The 13,277-nt window shown below is 35.4% G+C and overlaps 1 protein-coding gene across 1 annotated transcript in view; it reads left to right on the top strand.

Moving 5' to 3' along the window:
* Window positions 1–13,277, top strand: part of chico (insulin receptor substrate 1 chico) — a 61,227-nt gene that overhangs the window by 6,820 nt on the left and 41,130 nt on the right. The window contains exons 3-7 of the mRNA XM_071595324.1: window positions 1,505–1,614; window positions 3,261–3,463; window positions 3,756–3,943; window positions 6,736–6,878; window positions 8,617–8,849. Coding sequence (XP_071451425.1) covers window positions 1,505–1,614; window positions 3,261–3,463; window positions 3,756–3,943; window positions 6,736–6,878; window positions 8,617–8,849 — 877 coding nt within the window. The remainder of the gene's footprint in view (window positions 1–1,504; window positions 1,615–3,260; window positions 3,464–3,755; window positions 3,944–6,735; window positions 6,879–8,616; window positions 8,850–13,277) is intronic.

The raw sequence follows: 13,277 nt of genomic DNA, 5'->3' as shown, positions 1-13,277 counted from the left end.
CATTGATTAATGTCTTCAAGTATAATAATGATTCGGATTCATTTGGGCAAGATAATGTATGGAAATAGATCAAATGGATTAGAGAGGATAATGTCATTTTCACATTAATTATTACACACATTATTATCACTTTTGTGAAATTACTTGAGAATTTTTACCTGCTTGCATTGTTGGATTATTGAGGACTAGTTTTTAGTTACAAGTGCAGTTTACCTTCATTTATGTTCAATTTCCTCCATATTTAGGTGTATAAGCAAGGTATTGAATTATGAATTATATGTTTATTTATTATAGAAGTTAATTGTGCAAACATAACAGTTTCAGGTTTAACTTTGTGGAATTCCTTCATTATGAGGGTAAAAAGAAACTTAACATTTCGACCATAAGGATTCAATACTTCACATGACCATGGTATGATGCTGTGCAGCAGTGAAACCATGGCCGTGTGAAGTATTGAATCCTTATGGTGGAAATGTTAAGTTTCTTTTTACCCTCTTAATTGTGCAAATACAGTTTTGTTCCTTTTCAACTTAAAATACTATTAAATCAATGTCATGTGCACAAAATTTGATTATGTTACTGTAGCTCAAACAGCATACATGGTTTGTATGTAAAGTACTGGGAAAATTTTTTGATAAAATAGATTTATTTGAGATATTACTATAATACTTCAAAATTCTTCAAAGTACATCACTTGAGCATCGACACACTTTTGCTAGTGGCTTGTCCTCAACAAGGCTCCCTAGTTGGTGGATTCTGGAAGGTTAAGGGTACGTGTGCAAGATTCTTTGATAGCCCTCAGGGTCCCATGATAGTTTCCGTTGAGGGAGGATTTCACTTTTGGGAATAGAAAATAGTCTGCTGGTGCCAAGTCGAGACTGTAAGGGGGTTGGGGAATCATCGCGATGTCTTTGCATGCAGACACTCGACTCTGTTCTTGGTTGTATAGACCTTTGGGACGAATTTAGCACAGATCTTTTGCATCACCGAATTTTCAGTGATAATGGTGTGCACTGTCATCTTGACAATGCCAATACGATCTTCGATCATGTGCACACTTAAGTGACGGTCTGAATTCAGCACCTTACGCTTACGTCAGGAAAAAATTGTCCCCTACACTTTTTATACCAACCATGTATGTTAGTCAAAAAGCAAAATGTATGGCAAAATATTTTGGATCAAATAGTCAGTGGCAGGCATGGGCAGATATGTTTTGCTTGTGTAATTTGGATCAGGTGAAAAAAACTAATATTACTCTCCAGTTATTAGTTTTGATAATGTCAACATGCATCTGGTCCATTGCACCACCCTTGAGTGAGGGTGGTGAAAGAGAATATTTCAGTAGAGAAAGGCGGTTCAAGAACTTTGGCCAACTTGCTATCTCCATGGGTGCATTCCCCTGCAAGATTGCAGCCTTGCTGAATGGCACTGGGAGATGGTGGGCTCCACGGAGGGTTTTTTTCAAGTATTTTCTAACTCACCGATTTTCCTCCCATTTTTTCAGACAATGAAGAAGAAGTTCTTTGTGCTCCGTGCTGAATGTGGAGACCATCCATCTTGCTTGGAATACTATGACAGCGAGAAGAAGTGGAAGGCTCATCAACCCCCCAAGAGGTGAGACATGCACGCTTCGTAATAATACTATATGTACATATGTCCTTGATCTTGGTGAAATTGTTTTCCTGTCCATTTAAAGTATGAAGAATCAAATGTTTGATTGACTGATCATGTCTTAATGGGCACTCGAATAAAAAAAGATAGTTCTTACAGTTTTAGTAAAATAACCTTAAGTGAATAAAATGTGCTGACGGTGTACAATATTTGGAATGCAGGAAAGTATCGACTGGGAGGAGTTGAGGGAAGTCATGTTAGTAACATTAAGAATATTTTTGGAATTCCTGACGCCTGTTCAGTTGGTGTAAGTTGTAACTGATTGAGTAGTACAAGCAGTTGATCATTTATGTGTTCTTATTAAAGTTTGTTTTTGGACTTTCATTTTTTTGGGCATTTGAATTACCCAGTTTCTACAATAATTCCGGATGATTTCAGGATAAGGGCTAAATTGTTTGAGAAAATCAGAAATTTGGTATGGAAATAGGTAATTCATTATGGCAATTGCTTTCATTTTAGTTTTGAGACCAGTTTGTAATTGGGACAGCTCAAGGACTGGGGATAGAACCAGTACTATGAACAGGGCACACTGTCATTAAATTTTCAATGGTAGCACAACTGCGAGAACTGTAAACACCCAGGAACAATGGAATGTGCAGCAAAGAGAAATAATTTATAAAAAGTTTCTCTTCAGATTTCAAATACATGGGAAAAAAATCAGAAAAAGATGGTATTTTAATCAATAAAATTCCCAAATAAATTCATAATTTGGAATTAAAGAAGGAAGCCCCTGAAGAATGATTCACTAAAGCCAGTTGTATGTGTATCATCTTGTTTGCGTTGTGTGTGATGAAGATTCATTATTGTTTCACAGTTTATGTTCAAAAAACATCTTGTATATTGCTCACCATTAGTTTTGTATTGATAAGGCGACAGCGACTCATTGTTTAGACTTACATCGGGCATGTTTGACATATTTACATTTTATTTATTGGCAAAGCGATGTCTTGAGTCCCGTGGATTTTGCTGAAACTGCTGCAAACCAGCCTTGGAACGTGTCCAACTACTTCTCTTTTCTTCCAAAGAAAAACCAAAAAGTTCAAAAAAATCAAAAAGTTCTATTTCTTGTTAAAATTTTCCTTAAGACTTCAGAAACTTGCTGAAACTTGTGCCTGGGAGCTAAAGGCTTATAAAATATTGTTTCATTGACTTCTGTTCTTTTATATCTGAGCAGCAGATTATGTGATTGGTGAGGGTGTCTTTAATCAGTGGTTTAACTGCATGGAAGTATACCTTGAACTCATCTCCAAATCAACTATTTATGAGTGTAAAAATCATTCACCTTGACCTGGATTCAAACCCAGATCCCTCAAAGTCCGGCCAAGTACTTAAGTCAGTTAAAGCTAACAAGGCTTTACCCCCAAAATTTTGAGGGCTTTGAAGGAACAAGATGTTATGACAAAATACCAAACATGTAATATCACAGGTATTCATAGTCATTTACATTTTCCCCCAATTCACGAGGTTAAAGCCAAACTTTTTATACTAGAATAAAATCATGCTTTTACCTTTGACAAATTGAAAGAAACCACGGGAGATTTTGCGTGTAGTCATCTGCTAATGTGCGTTGCAATTTTTGACTTGAACAGGGTCATCACTCTGCAGTCCTGCTTCAATATTAACCGCAGGAATGACCTGAAGCAGCGCTATGTGGTGGCACTGTACACGAAGGATGACTGCTTTGGCCTGGCCCTGGATTCCGAAGAGGAGGCGCAGCAGTGGCTGGATGCCCTGCTCGAGACGCAACGGGGTGAAGATACCACTGAAGGGGAGCGCCCAAAGCCGGCATTTGGTAAGTGATGCCATGAAAGTTATCGTTGTGTAGTTTGTGCCCATCCAAAACTGCCTTAATTAGTAGTATACTAATAATGATAAGTGAATTAGAAGGTGTGATTAGCTGCGTGTGATAAGAACAAGTTTATTTCTTTCCTCTGTGGAACCAAAGTTGTTTCCACCGCTCATCTCACCGCTGATATGTTTATGTTTGATTGAGTGTAACACAAAGTGTGTCTGTTTGTTGTTCAGCTTGAAGTTAGTGAGTCCAGGTTTCTAATTTTTCTCCTTGTTATGTATTTTATGTGCAGAGCATGTGTGGCAAGTGCAAGTTCAGAAGAAAGGCCTGGGTAGCAGCCGCAACATCCTTGGCTCATACATGCTGTGTCTGACCTCCCATTCACTGACCTTGGTGCGAAATGGAAGCGTTGTGACTCAGCAGGGCACTCCAGTCAATGCCAGTGCTTCTGAAATACTGAGTGACTCAGTCGAGTTCTCCGTGAGTTTTGGTTTACCATTGTCATATTTTTATAAGTTTCCTCCCGGAAACATGGGTGTTCTGGTAGGGTCAATTTAAATGTTTGTAGTTATGCCCAAGTTTTTCTGCAGCAATATTTGCTTAATTGCATTGCATTATGTGTTGAGCAACCAAGTTCCATTATTGCCATTGTAGATTGGTTGGTACAGTGAAACCATTCTTCTACTCTTCTGAGTGCATTAGAAAAAGTTTGAATCAAGGTGACTGTTAATTTGGAGCGAAGGAAGTAGAATCATATTAATTGTTCCATAATTTTATTTAATTTATCTATCTGGTAAACTGAAGACCACTGAATAATTAAAAATTAATAACCTAAAGTTAACATTATAGTGAAAACTGCTATAATTACCAGAGTCATTGATGAGATCTTCAAAAAATGGCCATTTTTCCATAAATTAAGCATATGAAGTTTTTGTTGATAGAGAAATAAATCTAACAAAAGTGATTAGATACCTATTATAGTGATGAAGTACGTAGTAATAGATAGGGGGATCGCGATGGTGTGGTGGCTAACGTACAGGCTTCCCACTGAGAGGGCCCCGGTTCGAATCCCGGAGGTGGCAGATATTTTTCAGTGGTATCCCAATCCCAGGTGCTTTGTGGAGAGCACTTAGAGTGAGTGCGACCTCAGTCGGATGGGACGTTAAACTATGGCTCCCTTGGAGCCTTTTTGACAAGAGTAGGCTAATGCCGATGCTGGGTTTCTCTCCACCCTTCCTCCGTTCCCATCCATCCCTAATGGTGCAAATTACCTTAGCTGTCAGTTGCCTCCCATTAAAATAACTACTACTAGTAATAGATGAAAATGTAATAAAATAGCTATTAGCCTAATTATCCAGAGCTGTTCCACTTCCAATGAAATCTACCGTTTCAGGATCTACTGAAACAGGATTCTCTGAAACTGATCGAATAGAAAATTATTCAAATTGCAACCATTACCATGCTTGGCATGCATGTAGTGCTGATATAATGCCGTAATGTCTACTGAATAAATATGTTCTCAAGGAAATCAAATAAGCATTCATAATTCATTCTTCAGTTAATATATTAAACGTACAACCAGCCTTGTTCATCATTTGCTTCGTGTAAAGTGTGCTAGCCACCATTTTACTGATCATTAATGGCAGAATATTTCAAATTGTAAGTGTAAATTGCTGCATAAGACTGCATTACAAGGATTCAAAAATTCAAAGGACCCAAAGAAAATGTTGTGCATCGAGGAAAAATTTAAATTGTGTCGGAGTTAAGTGAAGCATTCTTTATAACTTGTTTGGGGCAGGAGAGCTATTAAGATGAAGAAGAGGGGTGTATGACTCTCTGGTTTAAGGCTTCAATAGGTCAATGGTTAAATGCGCCATTCAGTGGTTTAGTAAGTGCCCTCAATCCATTCCGAGCTATTGCTCACTAACAGTGTTCCCAAATCCAAATATTCATGTGTGTGTTAGAAGTGCAACAGGTATTTTTTCAAAAATAAATTAAAAAATTATGTAGGAATAAAACTACAAAACTAATGTAAAGTTTGGGGTGATATAGCTGAAATGTCTTGAGCGAAAGAAATTGGAATGTACTCATTTAAATGAAGAAATTATCATAACTTGCACAGCCACTATCCGGCACATTCTGTCCTCGCCCCCTCTCACATCTTGCTTCTATTTAGTGATCCATTCAACCAGTAGTACAAGAATGGCAGCAACAACTTCCACCCCCTCTAGGGTGTGACATTTAGTGCAAAGCACAAAGCATGACTCCCCAGCGGAGTGAGCAAAAGACCCCTACAATTTTCAAATGATCCTTAAATGAGCCTTTTAATGATCGTTTGAATTGATATTCAGTGAACTTTCGATTATACGTGGTAATGGAACCATGGTGAAGGATAGATAATTGAAAAGTATAATTTTGAATATTTTTAGTCATGAAAAGTATAATTTTTCCATTTTCTGGCCATTTTTATAAAGGTGGAATTATAGTTGTACAAGATTGCCGAACCATCATCAAGGGAACCGCAGAATGTATTGTCAGGAAGCTAAACAAAAATGATGAATATTGACAAAGGTTCACTGATATGGATTCATATTCCTCATATGATACCGATAAAAATAATGCAGTGAAGATAGTTAATGACTGATTTATTGGCTGGTAAAACTGTAGAATTTGCCCACCTTAAAGGAGAATATGGAAATTTCAGGACTATTGAATGTCCATGAAACGGAAATGGGAAAGTTTGGATATTAAAAAAAATGTTTTAATTAAAAGATGAAATCCTATTGACTTCTTTTGATTTTGTGATGAACATCAAAAACTGTGCAATTTCAAACTTGTATGTTTTTAAAGAGCATGTCGGAAGTTTCAAAGCATTTATAATTATGTTTATGATTGTAATTTCAACATAAAATTGTGGGGAACTGGGAAGAGAGAATACCATTGGTAATCTTCAAAACGGGTGGAGTTTGCGGTACTCTTTGTTGCTCATGTAGGTGTGGGAAAGATTGAATGATGACATGTGTGGAAGTGTGCTGTATTCTGGGAATTATTGAAAACTGGCAGATTGTACAAACACGACCAGTGTGTGCAATCGGTGGTGCGTAAATGCGGTGAGGGAATGAGTTGTGGGCTGTGAGGAGAGTGAAAGGTGTGGCCGTTCTCCTGATTGTTCCGCATCTGGTGAAGCCAAGAGTAATGGTTCATCAGTGTATTCAATATGTGAGAGTTTCTCCGTTCAACTTCACAAGTCCCGTCCTCCTTGCCCTTTACAGTTGAACACCATTCGTCGCTGTGGCCACTCTGACTGCTTTTTCTACATGGAGGTTGGAAGGTCATCGGTAACGGGAGCTGGGGAACTGTGGATGCAGACGGAGGACACCAATATTGCCCAGAACATGCATGATGCCATCTTACAGTACGTAATCAGTGGCCTCTCGAGAAGTATATTGCGCACTAGGCTTGATTCTGTTGGCAGTGGTTTTGGCTCTGGTGTTACATTAAATCCTTGACTTGAGTGGTGAATTCTTTGTGAAAATCTCCACAAAGATTGAACACTACTTGCAGTATAAATATGGAAAATTCAGCAAACGCCATTTTTTGAGTAGCTTTTCAGATAATTTGATGCATGCCATGCTCATACAAAGTGTATGTTCACTTCATGGGATAGTTAAACCTGGCAAAAGTAGAATCTGTACAAAATAATGCAATAAAAATTACAATTGATTCAATACGTCTATCTCTGCATCAGATCTATGTAAAGTTGCGTGTACTTGAAAATATTAACTGTTAGGTACGTAATGTGTGTGGATGTTTTTGTGCAGCTTACATTAGAAACAATGGGAAATCATTAGTTTCCACTTTGCTTAGGTGTTGTTTCTTTTCAGTCATATTACAAGCATACTCTTATTCTCAATGTGGGCAAATCATTAGATAACTTGAAATAGCACCATTGAATCCTATGAATCCCTTTGTAAAAAGTGCAGAATTTTAGTCCTGTGCATCAAAACTTGCTCTTGCTTTCTATGTCGTGTAAAAGTTTTTCACCATCTGTTTCCAATGTTTTTTTGCAGCCTCAGCTTCCCAAGCTGTCATAGAAAACTTTAATTTCCCTTTATTTTTATGTAATCACAGTTATCAACCCAAAGGTTCATGTGATAGGTTAGGACAGAATTCATGTAGTACTGAGTCGACTATAGCCTGCTGGACAACCGCATCCTATTTTTTTAATGGATATTTCATTTTTGCACGGCAAAAAAACTTTGTGAAAGGTCATAAATTTTGAAACCAAAAAAATACAAAGTTTGCATAAATTATGCAATGGTTTTCTTACATTGGTGAAATAAATGGCATTTCTAGAAATGTAAATTGCATAATTTTGCACCCTATAATAGGTTAACTATGACTTATTAAGAAATCCTTCAAAAACTATCATCGTTGACACTGCAACAAAATATTAATGACTTTTAATTTGATGTCGGTGATGTCTAATATTATGGTTCTGAAATTCGCATCTGTTATCTGTGGCCCTCCTGCTAAAGGTGTACACCTCATTTTTTTTAATATTTTTGTTTTGAATTTAAATGCCAAGTAAAAGTATTAACTCTGCCAAAGTTGCCTTATGCCTGCATATGACTAAGTAAGGGAATGACCCAGTTTTCATGCTTATGTATTTAATATGATCATTTTATTACATAGAATCAAAGAGTTGAATATCTGTTTGTGTTGATGTGCCTTTTTAAAGGAAAGGGTTCACCCTAGACTTGACTTGGAATTTGGCAATAATTTTCTAAATAATTAATGAGAAACAAAGCCCAGCAGGAAGAGTTATAAACATGTTAGTGTGTGTCTCGCAAGGGTAGACATGGTCGTGGTATAAATAACTTACATCCAAAATTTATTACAGATTCTAATGAAGCAGCCTTCATTAAGACAAAGATAGTGTTCTGAATTAAATCATTATAATTTTACATGTCCAAATTGAAATAAATTGTTCATTTTTATTTTTGAATTGTTGAAGATTTTCTAGTTTGCATGTGTCTGTTCTGAGGGAGAGGTGCAATAAGAAATCCTCAGCTGTGACTAGCTGCAAAGTTTTCCAACATTCTGTTAGTTGATTTGTGTGTTTATATGTGTAATGCGAGCACCCATTGCAGTGCCATGATGAGCTGTCGAAACAGTTCCGTGCAGAAGGCAGACCGTGGGGGTGATGCAGATCTTGGTCCTCACCCGAGGGCTCGGTCTTCATCGGCCAACGAAGCGTCAAAGCCAGTGTCGGTGCTCCAGCGGGGATCAAGTGCCCGGTATGGCACGCAGTCGACAAATCAGAGTCAGCATGGGTTCAACGTGTCTTCCCCCGGCAGCATCTCTGCTCCCCCACAGTCAGCAGGTGAGTCAATCAAAGCACCCTGCAGCGTTGTGTGTTAGGGGCAGCAACGCATTTTAATGGAATATCCTTTGACATACCTGGAGGATGCATTCACTGTTAGTGGTAGTTATTAGGAGTACGTTATGAGAAAGAAAGGGGATTAGAGTGAGGAATATTTTGAATTGACCATACCTGTCTGATTTCTTTTTATATTTAATATTATTTTGCTTTAGGAGCGGCAGTTATGATAAACCTGTAATGATAGTTGAAAATTCCTAAGTGTTATTTGTGAAGACTTTAAACTAGATAATTATGATTAGCTTGGCACACAAATATTTTTATGGAAAGTGCAATTGGGAGAAATAAAATGGGGAAGAGTATTTATAGGATAATTATTGAACTTTGGTGATCTAGGCATTGTTAATCAATTTAAGTTCACAAATATTTGGTTTGGTGTAAAAGAGAATGATCATTGTTGGTACAAAGGAATGAAGGTATGTATGACTGTTTATGTTGGACTTTTACCTGATTTCAGTACATAGTGCCCTGCGCAAGTGAAAATTGATTTCAAAGAATTTCTGCTGCCTTAATGCTTTTCTACACACATTGAAATATTTTGTGGATTTTTTGGTTTATGTTTTTTGGGACCACTGAAACACATATAAAATCGAGATCTATGTAAATTTGATTTCTGGGATGTATTAAAATTAAGTCAAAGCTCTGAGAGATTTTTTAGTAGTTGGGGAAGTTATAAAGTCTTTGATCTAATGTATTTTGCTGTAGGGTGTCGGCTTTGAAAAAATATTTAAATCTCAAAAATATGATTTTCTGAGCGTTCACTTTTGGAATTCAAGTGCAACAGAAGGGATCAAACTTCAAAGCAAGCAATAGTCTAGTACTCTGCTTTTCACATTAAATGGCTATTTATGGCAGTCAGTGGAAAGCAGTAATTATCCTAAAATATGGACAATGTAACAGGGAAGAAGATAGTCTAAAATACGAAGCATCTTTGTTCTCTCTTTGAGGCCCTCAGTCCACAATGCACTCTGCATTTTGATGTGTAGTGCACTTACAGTGCTGAAAAACATTTAATGATGAACTGAGAGTATTAATTTTCTATCTAAATTTGATATAGATCTCTTAGTGTTTATATGAGAAGTTGTTTTTCCATTATTTCAGTATGAGGAATTTTATTGTGAATAAACAAATGATTGGCGTGTATTTTATTACAATCCTGTGTGGTATCATCTTTGTCAAGCATCAAAATAAACTGAAAAACATTGTTAACTCCTCCTAACCTCAAGTTAGCATAAAACTCGATTTTACATCTTCATTCACTGGTTCCCTCAGAAACATGAATTTGAGGTTTCATGGTTTAAAAAATAATAATTGCTCATTTGTATTTGAAGGATATTTAAATATGTACTGTACTTCAGTATCTAATAGTAACACCAAGCATGATTATAGAATTGTTTGAAAGGTTTAGTGATGGTAATCAACCATTAAAAAATGAAGTTTTTCTATTCTGTTTCCACTGCAAGATTATTTCACTGTTCAGGCTACTTTTAAGGTGATGATTTTAGCTAGAATATTATTTACCGTTGAATAATTGTTATAGTCTTGTTAATATTATATAATATAATTATATGTTACCACTTTTTCCAAACAGCTGCTACTAAATAGTAATGCTGTGGGTATATCCATTGATGTGGACAGTTCTTTCCCGTTTTCTTCAATGGATAATTGTATCTGATAGTTGTTCTGGTGCTTGTAACTAGCGTTTACATCTTCATTTTGTTCCACACCCAGTAAATCTGTGATTTTCCTTAGCTGTACAGCTGTCGTCAACCTTTATGGCTAGTTCACATTGAATGTAACGACTTGATTAATTAAGTCAGCAGTGGTGCAAGTGCAAATTCTCATACAAGTATATTCCAAGATAAGCATAGCAGTAAATTTCATTGTTTATAAGGATATTATGATTTTTGTTCGCTCATGTCCCTGGAATACAAGCACATATGACATTAAGAACACTCTCTTCCTCGTACTTGCGATATTCAACAGCTTAGTCTTAAAAATTGAACGTTGCTCATTTAAAATTAATTTAAATTCCTGAGGTGCATGTTGTAAAAAGACTCATGACTCTGTGCATATTCTCTCAATTCTAAATTAAGTTGTTTCCCAAGTTCTTGCGTTCGCTGTGAACTGGCCTTCATTGTCTCTCCCTTATAATACTGGATGTACATGGGTGAAAGTTAAGCAAGATTGGGAAGTGTTCGTTGGGACACTTGTGTCATGTAAATCTTAGAAAGAAGTAATCGCAAGTTTCCCTAAATATGTAGAACACTTGTAATGATAAAATAATGATTTCTGCATTCCACAAACATATTTCTATCGCCATTTTTTGTTTTCATATCAGCAAAACATAATGTTTTCAAATTTCCAATTATTAGCTGTTTGTGCAACTAAAATGTTAAAAATTTTTATGATGTTAAATTCTTCAATAGATTTTTTGATATTTAAATTTTCCTCCTAGAATTATCATATTACGTATAAAGTTAAGACTAACATGAGGATAAATGATTAACATGCTTCTGGTTGTGATAGAATTTTGGGAAAATTACATTTGACTTGTAACCTCATGGATTGTGAACTTTTGTTTGTTAAATAATTTTGTCAAAAGTCATGCCTCAGCGAGCAATTATTAAGCCATCTCTCTTTCTGTTATTTTATACTGTTGATGGTCTTCATGGTTGGTTGGTCACATGCTTTGCTTTGGGTTACTCGGATGCAATAACACAAAAATGTAATTTCTTTTTCTGTTCAATATTTTTAAGCCTTAAATACCTTAATGTGTGATCTTGAGTGCATATTTAAAAATTTATACTTCCAAAGTTTATTTTGATCATGAAAAACTATTTACGTTAAATAATAGTAAAAAATGCCATTTTCATATATTTTCAGAAATGCTTTATGGCTCGATGGCATTTACAATAGACTGATCGTACAAATATTTGCCTTGCATATTTTCTCTTTACACATTTTTAAACAAATTTTAAAATGCTTCGCTAGGTGATTTGATAATTCTCAAATAACCGCATATATCTCAATATATTGTATTAAATGGGATCCAATGCTGTAAGTCAATGATTTTCCTGTTGTGGCTGTTTTTTCATTAATATAAATGTTTTCCTTAATATATCATGAATTGGAAGTTACGAGGTTTGTCAATTTCAAGCGATAAATTTCAAACAGTTATTAGAAAAAGTTTTTACAAGCAAAATTATAATTTTTATTCATTGAAATAGTATCCTCAGCCATTTCAATGGTCCCTTAGAGAAGCTAGAGAAAATGGTTTAATCTTAAAATAAAACTGAAAATTAAGCCGTAGAATTACATAATATGAGTCATCAAATTTAATCAGTGAAGAGAATTTTTAGATCAGAAATTACCGATTTTACGCATTGCCCATGCAAGTTAAATTGGTGGTAATTATTTTAATAGAGTGAGTTAAGGTTTGGAATATCTTTTTACAAATTTTATTTAGAACTTCCAATTTTTTTAGTACGTAATACAATAATAAATTATTGATCTTTTTGGCCCAAATCAAAGTTTCGTGTTACTATGTCTAGTGTGCCAGTCATTTTTTTGAATGAGAAATAAGCTATAGGGTATCCAGGACAAATTTTAAAAGTGAATCATGATCAATAGCTGCACTATATGCTGAAACTTCATAATGTCGGTGTATTTTCATTTGATATTTATTGATGGATAATTTAATCAGTGGGATTAGTAGGATCATTGGGAGCTGCAATATCTTGTGAGAAATGAAAACTAAGCGCAGTTAGTCTAATGTTAAGCAAATCAAATTTTGTTAAAAATTTTAAAAAATTTTGGGTATTTACTTGCCGTTATGCCTTAAGATTTTGATTGTCTTGGTGTGTCTAATGAATAAACAAATGTTCGATTGTACGTAATCTCATTTTTCCAATGAATCAAGATAAAATGTGGCCATTTTGAACTAATTCAATTTCAAATAGAGGAATGAAACTTTGTAAAAAATCTGTATTTCTTGTTTTTGGTCACATTTTGTGAAATATTTGCTTGAAAAGAAATAAGACGGCAACGTGATAAAGTACTAAAATAATTGTAAATATGATGATGATTCACCTTAAATGGCAAATTACTCGAACTTGAGTTTGTATTCAATTCTCTGTTTTTTGATGGCATCATGAAAAAATATTAGCAATTCATACTTAACTATGCATTTAATACAAAATTTTTAAATTTGAGGATTTCAATTTTCGAACCGTGAATCAAATCATTCAACCATTTTGTGAATCAAATCCCGAAGCTTTGCATATCCCTACTTTTCCCAAAACAGTCACAAAAAAAAACCCAATTGTGGTTATAACACAAGATATACCCCGTAAAGCAATAGTGGATTGG

Source organism: Hetaerina americana, unplaced genomic scaffold (assembly GCF_022747635.1).
Source record: "Hetaerina americana unplaced genomic scaffold, ioHetAmer1.1.p SCAF_7, whole genome shotgun sequence".
NCBI lineage: Eukaryota > Metazoa > Arthropoda > Insecta > Odonata > Calopterygidae > Hetaerina > Hetaerina americana.
Note: the sequence above shows the minus strand (reverse complement) of the source record. Positions and strands in the feature narration are given on the sequence as shown.